Source organism: Colius striatus, chromosome 1 (genome assembly GCF_028858725.1).
Source record: "Colius striatus isolate bColStr4 chromosome 1, bColStr4.1.hap1, whole genome shotgun sequence".
Taxonomy (NCBI): Eukaryota; Metazoa; Chordata; class Aves; order Coliiformes; family Coliidae; genus Colius; species Colius striatus.
Genome location: NC_084759.1, coordinates 112969404 through 112982146, shown reverse-complemented (window position 1 = coordinate 112982146; position 12743 = coordinate 112969404). Strand labels below are relative to the sequence as shown.

Genomic DNA, 12743 nt, shown 5'->3' with positions numbered 1-12743 from the left:
ATTTGGACACACTCAGCAGCCAGTGTCTCCTACATCAATGGTTTAAATCTCTATTAGTATTCACCAAGCTATAGTATTTACGTGATAATGAATGTTTTCATTTTTGATGCACATTTAAAATTATCGGTTGTCATAGCCTCATTAAAATGATTACGTGGTTTCTATCTATTGGAAAGAGCAATTGATTTGACAATGCCTACAACATCAATCCTTATCAAGTAGGAGAGAATCACACACAGTAGGAAGGAAGAATTAAGGATGCTGTATTTGGGTGTGATTTTTTGAATAGCTGGAGTAGTTATTCTAGTAAAATAGCTGTGGTTTATGAGGAGAATAAAGTCATTTTGGTAGTTTTCTTTTGTTGCATTGCCATTTTTCTACTCCTTCTCCAACATCTAACAAGGTAATTTCTCAGAGGAAGAGATAAGCCATCAGAGCAACTTCCTCTGCCACTCCCTTTTCCTCATTGGAAGCCTGCAGGATGATGAGGGAGTGACCTAGTTAAATCTGATTCACAGATATTTGATTTTTAATTTATTTAGTGTTGGTGAAGGTGCCAAGCCGTGAGCTTTGGGGAACAAGAACACACTATGCCTGTAAGCAGGTCTTGTGCTCACTTGTACTGCAGGAAACAGTGTATTCAAGGACTTATATTGTGAAAAGCCAGGGACTGAGCGGATTTCAGGGCTATACTGGCAGGAAATTAGCTGTAGCCTAGAGTCTAATATTTTGTGTTGCTGTGGAGGAGGAGGAAATAAGGGTGTTTAAGGTGACCTTTAGATAACAGCCTTGCCAAGTTGCCTGGTTTTTGACAGAGATGGCTGTGCTCTCCCTTAAAGATGTGTCTGTTCGTTAGATTATGGATGCAGGATCTCCACTAAATGATGCATGTGCCTTTCTGTGCATATGTTGTTTTAGTTTGAAAGTAGGGCTGGGTAAAGGTGTATTTACACTTCAGTGTTTTTGGAGATATAGGTCCCACTGAATTTTACTTTCCCATCAGTTTGAGCCTATTAAGACTTTTTTTTGTAAACAAACAAAGTAAATCAGGGTTAAAAACAGGCTTGATTTAAATAGGAGCAAGTACATTGTCCTTAGATTATGCAGGAAAAAGGTAAATCAACTTATTAACTTGAGCAGACCATTTATGCATGTAGGTGTGCTATACTGTGAGAAAGTTCTACCTCTGGGCATCAAAGCCATCAGCACTCGTTCACCAAATTTTGTTTGGGCTGATAGGCTTTCTTGTTTCCAAGACAGTGTGTGTTTTGTTTTATTTGAACAGCTGAAACAGGCCCTAATAATTTGAAAACCTTCAGAAGAGGGGACAGGATCTGCTAGGAACCACTGGTAACATTTTGTGAGAAACTAAACATGAAGAAACAATAAAGAGCAGAAAAGTCTTAAAGGAGAGGTAGCTAAATTGGAAAGCTTTGTTTAAAATTGACTGGTTTTGTCAGAGGAGTGCATTAGTGATGCCTGAGGCATTTCAACCCACTGAGTTGGTAATGTGAAAAGGAAGTTGGTGCTAAAGCAGACTCTGCTAAAGGGAGGTGGTTATTGACCCAGGCAGAAGTAAAGGCAAAGGTGAGAAACTATGTGCTGAGAAAAGGTTGCCCTTAATCTATAGACTAAATGCTGGGTAAAGCTGTACCTGTGGCTTGGTTGAGCTGCAGCTCTAGACTCCTACACCAAGGGAAAGGAGTTTTTATTCAAAACAGCCCAGCGTTATATTATCTTAAATTTGGAATACTTTGACTTGCCGCCTGTTTGAGCTGTGAATCACTGTTTCTTCTGGTCGTTAGTGAAACAAAACTTAATTTGGCTTGGACACTGCAGAGATGAAGCACAATTGGTAATGCTGTATACATTCACTTCAGATGACTTTATAAATCCCAGATGAAATCATTTTGCTTTGTTCCAGCCAAGGCAGAGTGCAGCATATGCTCTGTAATGAGAGACAGCCTCGCTGGTTGTTGGATGAGGCCCTACATAACTCTCATCTGAAATAAAATTATTTCAGGAGGGCAGATAAACTATGGATTTTGAGCCTTTAATTTGTGTAGCTCATTAATGAATTGTTTCTTGTTCACGCTCACAGTGAAGAGTTTTAGAAAGTTCTTCCCCCTAAAAATCCAATTATTGATAGGTGACGACTTCTTTGATCTCAAAGAGAGTTGTATAATGAGTTCTCAAACTTGAACTGAAACCATTATAAATATGTAATCTTAAAAAAGACATTTTTCCTTATAGGTGTTAGCAAACCAAGTTATTCACCAAACTGAATTAAGATTGAGTTTCAATTACATAGAAACCCTTCCCTCTCAGCTGTTCTCTCCTTTAATGATTGTCACATTGGTTAAGTGAAAGCCATCATCTTATGGAACAGAATGGATGGGGTTTTTGGTGATCTCACCAATGATTTTAATGATAAAGCAGCAACATTAGAGACACAGGAACTCCAATTATATCTTTTACTTTCTTTTAAAGCAATCCTTTCTTCTATCTTTTAATTTCAAGTTTTTAGTTTTCTATTTGATTATATAATTCTGCTTTTGTTACAGAACAATGTGAAATGTTGAGAGTCACTGATTTTCTGTGTAAAGCTGAACATGTCCTGAAAAGTTAACTTTTTGGTTCTTTTCTGGAGAGCTCTGGGCTTGAAGTGCAGTATTTATAATAGAGATTACACAAGTGATATGCAAAGTTGGCAATGTAGCAGCAGTTTTAAATGGATTTCAGTCCTAGTCCTTCATGTTTCATAGGCAGGCAAAAGGCAGAGAGTGGGACAAGTGGGAGAATTGCTGTTAACTCTTGCCAGCCTGTCGGCTGCAGCCCCCCACAAGCTACATTCCTGCCAGGAAGGTACCTGAGATGCTACATGGGTTTTTATTTGGAAGATGCCAGGCAAGATGGAAGGAATTAGAGAAGGAGTCTATTTGTTTGGTGGAAGACTTAGTGGGCTGAAGAGAATAGTAAACACTTAATGTCAGCAAAATAACTTATTAAATATGGAACTTGGATTGAAAAGCTACCTGCTGCCCAGGCTTTTTCCCACTGTCTGCTCTGGACAGCTTCAATTCTGCGGTAGTGGAAAGGGCACAGGTGATGGGTGAATACTCCCAGGAGGTACAGCACCGTCACCTTGGCTCCTTGGACAGCAGTGCCATTTCTGGGGAACGGTATGTTGCTTGCAGTTGGAGGAGGCTGTCAGGGTGAAGCCCACCTCTTACTGTGAGAGGGAGAGCTGCCCGATGGAGTGGAAACTCTATCCTTAAGAGTGTGGAAATGAACTCTGCAGAGAAAGAAAAAGCACTGCAAGGTGAGATCAACGCAGGGAGATTCCTGGGGGAGCAGAGAGGAGGGATGAGGCCTATTTCCCGGTGGGAGAACTTGTGGGGAGCAGGTGAGGGAGAAGCCAGAGGTCACCGTGAAGGAGCTTCTCTCTGCAGTGATTAGCAGCCAACACCCTTCTCCCAGGGCTGTCCTCCCAGGGGAACAACGTGAAAAAGCATGGCACAAAAAGCCCATGCAAGGGAGATGTGAGAGGTTGCGGCTGTGACGACTGTGGTTAATTAAATAGGTGGCTTGTCTCTAGACAGCCTCAGACATCTGTCTCCATTCTTCACTTGTTTTTCTGCTGAGTTTCTATTTGCTTGTCCAGCATTACAGCCCAGAGAAGCTACAGATGGTCACCATTAATTTTATCACTTGATGCATTTTCTTAAAGCTTTTTTGTCAACCTTTTAAAAACAGATGTGTGTATTAAAAAAATATAATTAAATCTTTTAATAGAGCAGCTCCCTGGAGAACTTCTATTTGGATTTAGATTTAATTTTAATCTTTAGTGTCTGGGATTTAATTTTGGCACTTCTTTTAAGCCACGTCTCTCTTGCATATTGTCGCCGTATCATTTTTTTACCTTTTTTTTTTTTAATAAACCTTAAAGAATCTCTTTGCATTCCTAGTCGGGCTTCTTTGGAACCTCAGAAATCATTGCATGCCAAAACATTTTCTGTGTTTTGGATTACATACCTGTTTATGTATAGGTTTCTCAGTGATTGCATCATGCTTGTGTTGCGTGGGCTGAAAATGGGCTATGGGTTTTCAAAAATAAGATCTTCAGCAGAAAAGTCTAACTTTGTTAATGATTTCTTAAGGAAGCCAGAGGATCACGGACAAAACTCAGGAGCTGTGACTGGTAACTGCCTGCACAGTCAGGATCATAGATAATAGCTGAGTATCAAATCAGATGAAATTATATGGACTTTTTAAACTGATAAAACAATTGGAGACAGTTTTTTCACAGTCTCCACATGAAACATGGAGTACCTTTATCTTTGGAAATGTTACAGTAAGAAAAGACAGTTTCTGTCTATACTATACCCTTTAAAAAGATTGTCTGAATACACTTCTTTACACAACATTTTTCTTCTTTTATTGCTTTATTTGCAGGTCAAAATTTATCTGGTTGACTCAAATTAGTGTTGATTTAACCATTCTGTAGAAGACGAATATGATGCCGAACAGAAGTAACCTCTCTTCCTTTCAGAATGTTGGATCAGGTAATCAAATAGTAAAGATTACGTTCATAAATGTACTGAGATCTTTTAGAATTTGCTATTGATTTTGATCCTTTAATTCTCCTGACGTATGGATAAGATCAGTGCTCTGTTCTTATTCCATGTCTAACTCCATTTACCAGCCAAAATAAGGCCACAGCTGGATATACTGCAGACAGCCAACCCTCCCCCATCAGTTTAATGCCTGGCTAGAATAGCTATCAGTGACTCTCAGCTAAACAGCTTGGGAAAGGAAGAAAAGGAGTGGGGAGAGGGAGTGGAGAAGAAAATGAAAAAAAAAAATAGAATTTCTTTCTGTATAGCTCCAGGCAGCAAATACTTTGCTGAACAACAGGAGCCCTGCACTGCGTGCTGAAGGCTACCAAGCGGAAGCTGAGGCTGACCTGGATGCAGGATGGGTTTAGGGCACGCCAAATGCCAGAGTTCCCAGTCTCAGTCCCTATAGCTGCATGCAAAGGCAGCGCCAGCCGGGATGTGTAACACATCCTGTCATATTCATAAAGTCTCATCCCAAACATTACCCTAAAAATAAACAAAACAAACAAAATCTGGTTTGTGGGAAGCAGCTACGGTTCAGCTAAACATGTGCTGTCATCCAGTTGGGATTTAACCACATGATTGCGGGCACTGTGGTGCTGACCAAAAATGCAGAAGAGCTGGCATTACGTATAAGTAGAGAGAAGTTGAATCTGAGCAGCTACATGAAGGTATTGTGACCTTTTCTTACCCTACTTGTTTGGATTTCAAGTGCAATGAACCCTTTATTGCTGTGGTGAGCAGGCATGAAAGTTTCCATGAGCTAACTTGGGCTTTGGCAAAAGCATCCAGTCTTCATAGGATTAAATGTGCCCTACTGAGGTTGCAGGGGGGACAGAACAATTATTAATGTCCCATTAATGTGTCTGCTGAGCTATTTATATGGGAGTCCATGGAATTAATGGGAAAAAAAATGAACTTCAGCTGTGTTCAAGTTATGGTTTGGACAGTACGATTTTGATAAGAAATTAGCTTTCAATTTTAAAAGAGATTTCAAAAAGGAAAGGAGAAAGAGATGTGAGGATGGAAATTAGGTTCCATTCCACAGTGGAAGGCTAAGTATACAAGTATAAGGCTAAGTATACATTGTGCTTTACATCTGTGCTCTTAAATTACTATTACAACACCACAAATATGATGATACTTGATCTTTTTTGGATTATTTTATCTTTGAATGTGGGTCATGTTCTTCAAATCATAGAATCGTTAGGGTTGGAAAAGACCTTAAGATCATCAAGTCTGACCACTAACCTCACACTGCCAAACCCATGACTAAACTAAACCATATCCTTCAGCACCTCATTTATGCATCTTTTTAATATCTCTAGGGATGGTGACTCCACCACCTCCTTGGGCAGCCTGTTCCAGCTTGTTCCACCAACTCTCTTGGTGAAAAAGTTCTTCCTAATGTCCAATCTAAACCTCCCCTGGTGTAACTTGAGCCCATTTCCTCAAATTCTATCATTTGTTACTGGAGAGAAGAGATTGACCCCCACCTCACTACAACCTCCTTTCTATTAGCTGTAGAGAGTGATCATGTCTCCTCTCAGCCCTCTCCTCTCTAGGCTAAACATCCCCAGCTCCCTCAGCTGCTTCTCGTCAGACTGGTTCTCTATACCCTTCACCAGCTTCATTGCCTGTCTCTGGATGCACTCCAGCACCTCAATGTCCTTCTTGTAGTGAGAGGCCCAGAACTGGACACAGTATTCAAGATGTGGACTCACCAGTGCTGAGTGCAGGGGGACAATCACAACCTTGGTCCTGCTGGTCGTACTGTTTCTGATACAGGCCAGGATGCCACTGGCCTTCTTGGCCACCTGGGCACACTGCTGGCTCATGTTCAGCTGGCTGTCAGTTAACACTCCCAGGTCCTTTTCTGCAAGACAGCTCTCAGACAGCTCTCTTCTTCTTGTTCATTTGAACCTCATAATTGCTGCTGCTCAGAAGTTGTTAAAAGAGATAAAAAAGGTCAAGTAAAACATCAAGTTACAAGAAACTGCAGTTTCACTGCTCACAGCACTGATGATCTGACTGTGAGTTCTCCAAACTTACCGATTCAAAGGCAACTGAGGTAGTTGTGTCATCCTAACAAACATGTTAACATTACAGCAAATAAAATCACAGCATAAAAATATGAAATTCTGTGTAGTATTAAAACTAAGGCTTGGTTTTGAAGTTGCAAACAGCCAATGCCAGAGTTTGTAATTGTTGCATGCTTAGCCAGAGCCACTATATTCAAGAGGTGGTAATTTTTTTTGGTTGATTCATTGGGTTTTTTTTGTGTATTTGTGTATGTGTGTGTGTGTGTGTGTGTCCAGTGCTGACTTCTTTTGCCTTCTGCTTATTCAGTTGCATTATTAATGATGGTTACCTTTTTTCTTAAACTTATGGATTTCTTCCTTCAGAATTGAGGAGAATGTGTTGTTACACACTAAAAATTACCACAATTTGTTAAGAGGAAACCTGTGCAACAGAAGTGTATTGAATGATACCTTCTGCGTCATTAGCTAGGGAGGTCCCAGAAATGAGGGATCTACTCAAAGAATGCGTTATCACTTTCCACTAGATATCCTAACCTACTGATCTTCAATGAAACTGGATCATGTCAGCTCTAGTGGCGGGTGAGAATCCAAGTTTTATGTTTAGGTTCATGTAATTGTCTGAAGTGGTACTTGGAAGAGGATTAAAGTATTGCCTCTGAGGATTTTAAAGGCACTTCACACGTTTGGATGTTAGGCGTTCGTGCTGAGTGACAAGATGAGATTAGTTTTCTTATGAGGTAGCTGAAGTCACAGGTGAAATGTGACCAAGCCAAGAGTAAATCCCAGATTTGACCCTTATTTTCAGAGGCAACAGCGTTTTACACTGCTGGAACTGACGCTGAAGAGTGCTTTATTATTGTGAAGCACAGCACATCCAAGGAGCTGCTGTAAATGTTAATGGTGCCATTTCTATACAGGCTGAGGTCTAAGTGCAGGCCCGATGGGGGTCCTGTTTATCTCCTGCATTGACTGATGCTGTCAGGAGCTGAATTCCATTCTTTGCTTTCGGCAAAGTGGGGCTCAGAACTGTAGGTTGGAGTTTGACACATCATTGAACAATAACATCCACCACAGCAAAGGCTTTTTTTGGTCAGTGTCTTCTTCCAGAATATAAATGATAATTCCAAGGAGACATTAAGACCTGGACCCTTAAAGCCTTGTCAGTGATTTAACAGTGTGGTTTTGTTGCTGTTTTGAATGAAGTCAGGAACCTAGTATTATATTTCCTTAAGGTTGTCTTTTAACTAAAGTGCTCCTTGCAGATGTAGTTGCAGCTTTGTATGTTAGAGTGCTGAGCTGAAGCACCTTGAGAAATGGGCCTTGGTTTTGTACTTTTCCGTGAAGCTTTGCACAGTAATCCACAAAGTAAGCAGAAAAGGTGACAAATTGAATTGAGCTCATTAGTACACTGGAGCTCAGATGTGTGAGCTGAACAGGTTAAAAGAAGAGGTGGTCCAGAGCAGCATCTTATGTTCTGTGTCCTGAGCCCTGGGAGACTTGTAATCAGTTCTTTGCTCTGCTGTCTGCTTTTGTATCTTCTCCCTGCACCTCAGTTCCTCAGTGGTAAAACACCAGGACATCGATGCTTCCATACTTCATGGACTTCTTTGAAGGCTCATGATTATAAAGTTTAACCCATAGACTCTTGCAACAGATAGGACACCAAAGAAAGAGTCTAGCCTCTTTCCAAGTGCTGATTGATTTGTACGTATTATGAATTTAATGATGTTCCTCTACCTCTCCTTCAGTCTCCATCCTTTTGCAAAAACGAAGATGGTGAAAGTTTTACATGCCCTCTTTCGCTTAATGATCTGAGACCAAGACACATTTATTACAAGCACAATAATTATTGTAAGAAATGTTCTTGTTAAGTTAATGTCCAGGCATGCATATGCAAAAGGCTACTTAATTGCTAAAACCTTTTTTTTTTCTTTTCTCTTCCTTACAGATTCCAGTAAGATCATGGCTGAGTATAGCCACACACAAAACCAGATGGAATTACAAAATGCTAGTTTGGGTAAGGGTTCTGTGGCAAATTCCCTTGAAAATGGTCTCCAGGAAATTATGGAAAACCTCAACCCGAAGAAATATTCTTCGAGTCTCAAATTTAAAACAAACGGGGACTATGCTGGCTCGTATTTAACGCTTTCACAACCGATGCCAGTTAAACCTAATCCTTCCTCCAGTGTTAAAAATACACACTCCATCACTAAAATTCAAGGAGGCAAGCAGTTCCCCTGTGAAAGCCCATATCTTCCAGATAAAAGCATCTCTGTAAAGCATTTGGGTTCTGTATCAGGCACGTCACCATCCATCAGCGGGTACAGTTTAGCAAGGACAGACTTTGATATTCATGTCAGCAGAGATAATGAAAAATCCCTTGGACACATGGATAAGTTTCAATACTCAAAGTACAGTCAGAAAAACAAATCGTATGACAATGTCTACTTCCCAGGAATGCTGGAGACGAGGAAGATCTCGGGCTCTCTTCTGACCATGTGGAATGGAAGCTCTGGGAACGAGCTGATGCTTTCACCTGCTGGCAGTTCAGGGGCAGCCAGCATGCCCTCTAGCCCAAAGCAAGGCAGGAGGATGAATGTTGAAGATAGCCTGGCCCCTCACGTAAAACCGGTTAAGCACAAGGATGTGATGATGGAGACTCTGGGTTCACGGCCTAGGAAATATTCTGGTGGATCTCTAAGTCATATGGGAATGTACAGTCGTTCCCTACCCAGACTTTATAAATCAACAGAAAGCCAGCTGGTGCCATTAAGTTTGCCCCCCAGAAGCTCTCTGGGTAATACTAAAAGGAAAAAACTTGGAGAAAAAGATCTACCTCAGAATGCTTTAGATGCTGATAATTACCTGCATTTTTCTTCTTGCAGCTCAGGGATTTCACCACATGCAAACTCTGTCTCTGGGAATAATCCCTATGTCAGTTCAACTCTTAGTGTTCCTGCAAGCCCTCGAATTGCTAAAAAAATGCTTTTAGCACCTTCTTCCCCATATCTTTCCGACGATTTCGATAGACTTGGACTCTCAGGAACAAGTCCCAGTGGTTCTTTCTCCCCAGTGGATTTTGACAGGTCATTCTCTGTCCGAAGAAACCTTTCCACAAGTTCTGTGGAACTTGACGACCCAGAGCTGGAAAGTTATAGACAGACACCAAACTCACTGCAGCCATGCATGCGAGAGCGGAAGAGCAGCATTAGCTCCATTTCAGGAAGAGAAGACCTCATGGACTATCACAGGAGGCAGAGGGAAGAGCGGCTTCGGGAGCAGGAGATGGAACGACTGGTAATTTTTTTCTCTTCCCCTTAGGGGTTTTTTTTTTGTGTCAGTTAGCATTTGCAAAGTGTCCATCCCAGAGCTAGCCATCAGGAGGGTACAGCAATGCGTAAGCTGCCATGGTTTGAAATTCAAGTGTTTCCTGACTCAGATGCCTTGGTCTTAATCGCAGTCCATGAAGCTAATGCTTAAACAGCTTGCTGTTGTAACAGCTTGGATAGACAGTACCGTTCCACCTTCTTAAAAAAAATGTTGGAAGCCATATAAATTGCATTCAGTCACCCTGCAGGCTCTGTTAAAATGTCTATTTACGTAAAGCCGGTGTTTTTTCGTTTAGATGGTGGCACTGTTTTGTGGTAAGCGGGTAAAAAAGAAATGTGACTTTGCTATAAGCTGCTTAGCTGTGTGTGCAGTGGAGTCAGGTACGTCTTGGCGTGGGTTCAACAGCCATCATCATAGCATTCTCTGCTTGGTTGTGGTTTTTCCTTTTGAGTATTTTCATTAAAAATACAGGCCTCCTTGCTTCTCCCCCTCTTAAAATGGAGAATAGCAGAGTGGGACAGAGTTTCCCTTTGTCTTTTGTCAACGTAAAGCAGCGCATACTGATTCAGCTCAGATTCAACTTGGTATCAAAATGTGATTTATGTGCTATTGAAACAACTTTTAGGGGGTAAAAAAGGGTCTTGGAACATACAAAGATTGTTTAAATGGTTTCTTATGGACACAGTTTCATGACAGATGCTTAGATTTCTTTGAAAAAAAGTTTTCTCGATGGCTACAAGAATGTCTGACCTGATTAACATGCATTCACATTGTACTGATTTTATCATCCCCATAGAAACCAAGGTGCTTAGATGGGCCTGTTTGTATTACCTAGTCTTAGATTTGAGACATTTACTCTACATTTGTGTGCATTAATTCAAATCTTTATGGATTTGAGCAAAACCAGGGATAGGATACTCTTAAACCTGTCTAGTTTGCATACAGATAGGGAGCCTGCAGGGAAGTTCACTTCCTGGGCAGGCCAGGGATGAAGGTGGCAGCAAGGGCTGCCCTTTTTAGGGACCATTACCAATGGCCCTGCATCTGTGCAGGGACACAGCTCATGTTTCAAGCCTCACCTGCAAGCGAGGCTGAAGGATTGTAACCCGTTCAGATATCTTCCTGTCATCTCACCTATGTCCTTGACCAAGTTGGTGAGGAACCTGTTATGTGGGCAGGAGCCTGCCGTTGTATCGCTAATCCACTCAGCGCTGTATTCTACAAGATAAAAGTTGTTGGTTTACAAGACATGATAGTGTTCATGTTGTTCTGCTTAGGAAAGGTGGTTATGCTTGAGCACACAAAAGTGGGAAGCATCAGTGGAAATGTGGGTGGGTTGTTTCTCTCTCTTCCTGCTGCCTTCTTCCTGCTATTCGTCCAGTCCTTCAGAAATCTCCCTTTTCCCTAGTCCCGGTGTTTTGTGTGTGCAAAGTGGTGTTTGCTTCTTATCAAGGGACTTTCTAAAACAGTCATGCTGTAAAATCTAAGATAATCAGCCATAAAAGACAACATAGTAGAGTGTATTTGTATTTCAAAGAGAACAGTTTTTGTTTGTGGGAGATGTTTTTGTTTGTTCTTTGTGGTGAGAGATGAAAGAGACAGGGTTGCTTTTCACTATTCAGTAATGCTAAAAATTGTTCTCTTTTTTTATTTGGATATAATGACTGCCTCCCTCCCTAATTTTTTTTCTTGCCCGACAATATTTCCTTCTAGTCCTGACTTATTAAAAAGAGGATTTTTCTACATGTTTTAAGTATGTTAAAGTTTTGGAAAAAATATGGTGTTTCATGTGTTTTATGTAATTCAACCATGAAGGAACTTCCTCTGCTTGGATTCATCTTCCATTCAGGACGCTGCTCAATATGTTTTTCCCTTCAATAGAGCTATGTGGTAGAAGAGTTGAATGCCTCTGTCCGATGGTTTGAGAGTCTGAAAAATGCCGTAAATAGGCTTTTAGAATTCTGAGAATAAGGAATAAAAAAGAAAAAAGAGGTCTCCTCCCCAGTGTGCATCAGTTCTGTGTATGTTAGGGCCTGTCTTCATCTGGGTTTTATTATTGTCCTTGTATGTGGATTTAGTCTATCCAAACAGGCTCTTTATATATCCAACCCGAGCTTCTGAAGGAACAGTTTTGTCTGACACTGCGTACCATGACATGTACAAGGGTTAGAGATCTAGGTCTGCTCAGTTCTCTCTGTGGAATGGGGGAAGATGCAAATAAAAGAACGTATCTAAGTGAGCACCTGTGGAGAGCAAAACTGCATGCTTTGGGTTTTCGGTGCTGAGTAAAAGTTCAGATTGTGTAGCTGGGAGGTAAATGGCAGGGGAACCATAGTCTCTATGTTCAAGTGCTGGACTCCTCCATACTGTGTTTTTTGAAGCAAGATAGGCAGAATTAAAAATGTAGGACTACTCAGAGAACTTCATTAGAAACATTAGCCTCCTTTTTAGAAGATTAGACTGCCCTGTGGCCCAGATACAAAGTGAAGAGTATCTTTGTTTGCAGCAGCAGTGCCCCTGTATCTGGCACACAGTGTTTATGGGGTGTTGTGTTTGATAGTAGCTATTCACTTCTGGATTATTTTATTTATTTATTTTTTTAGTAAAATCCATGCACACGTTGGAATTTGACCTGGTGTCCGCCCTTGACTCTTCTATTTGCTTTCACTCTTTTCTTTTCTGTATAAATTATTCTATGAATTCTGCTTGTGCTTACTTTGCTTTTTAAGTGACAGAAGCTCCTCTAGAAGAT

At 41.0% G+C, this 12743-nt stretch overlaps 1 protein-coding gene across 6 annotated transcripts in view; it reads left to right on the top strand.

Moving 5' to 3' along the window:
• PHLDB2 (pleckstrin homology like domain family B member 2) overlaps positions 1-12743 on the top strand; it is a 125154-nt gene that overhangs the window by 60423 nt on the left and 51988 nt on the right. For 4 of the 6 annotated variants that reach the window (XM_062003444.1, XM_062003463.1, XM_062003472.1 and 1 more), the window contains exons 2-3: positions 4456-4565; positions 8610-9958. In XM_062003444.1, coding sequence (XP_061859428.1) covers positions 4517-4565; positions 8610-9958 — 1398 coding nt within the window. In that variant the 5' untranslated portion in view covers positions 4456-4516. The remainder of the gene's footprint in view (positions 1-4455; positions 4566-8609; positions 9959-12743) is intronic. The other 2 variants (XM_062003480.1, XM_062003454.1) reach the window with 2 other exon arrangements.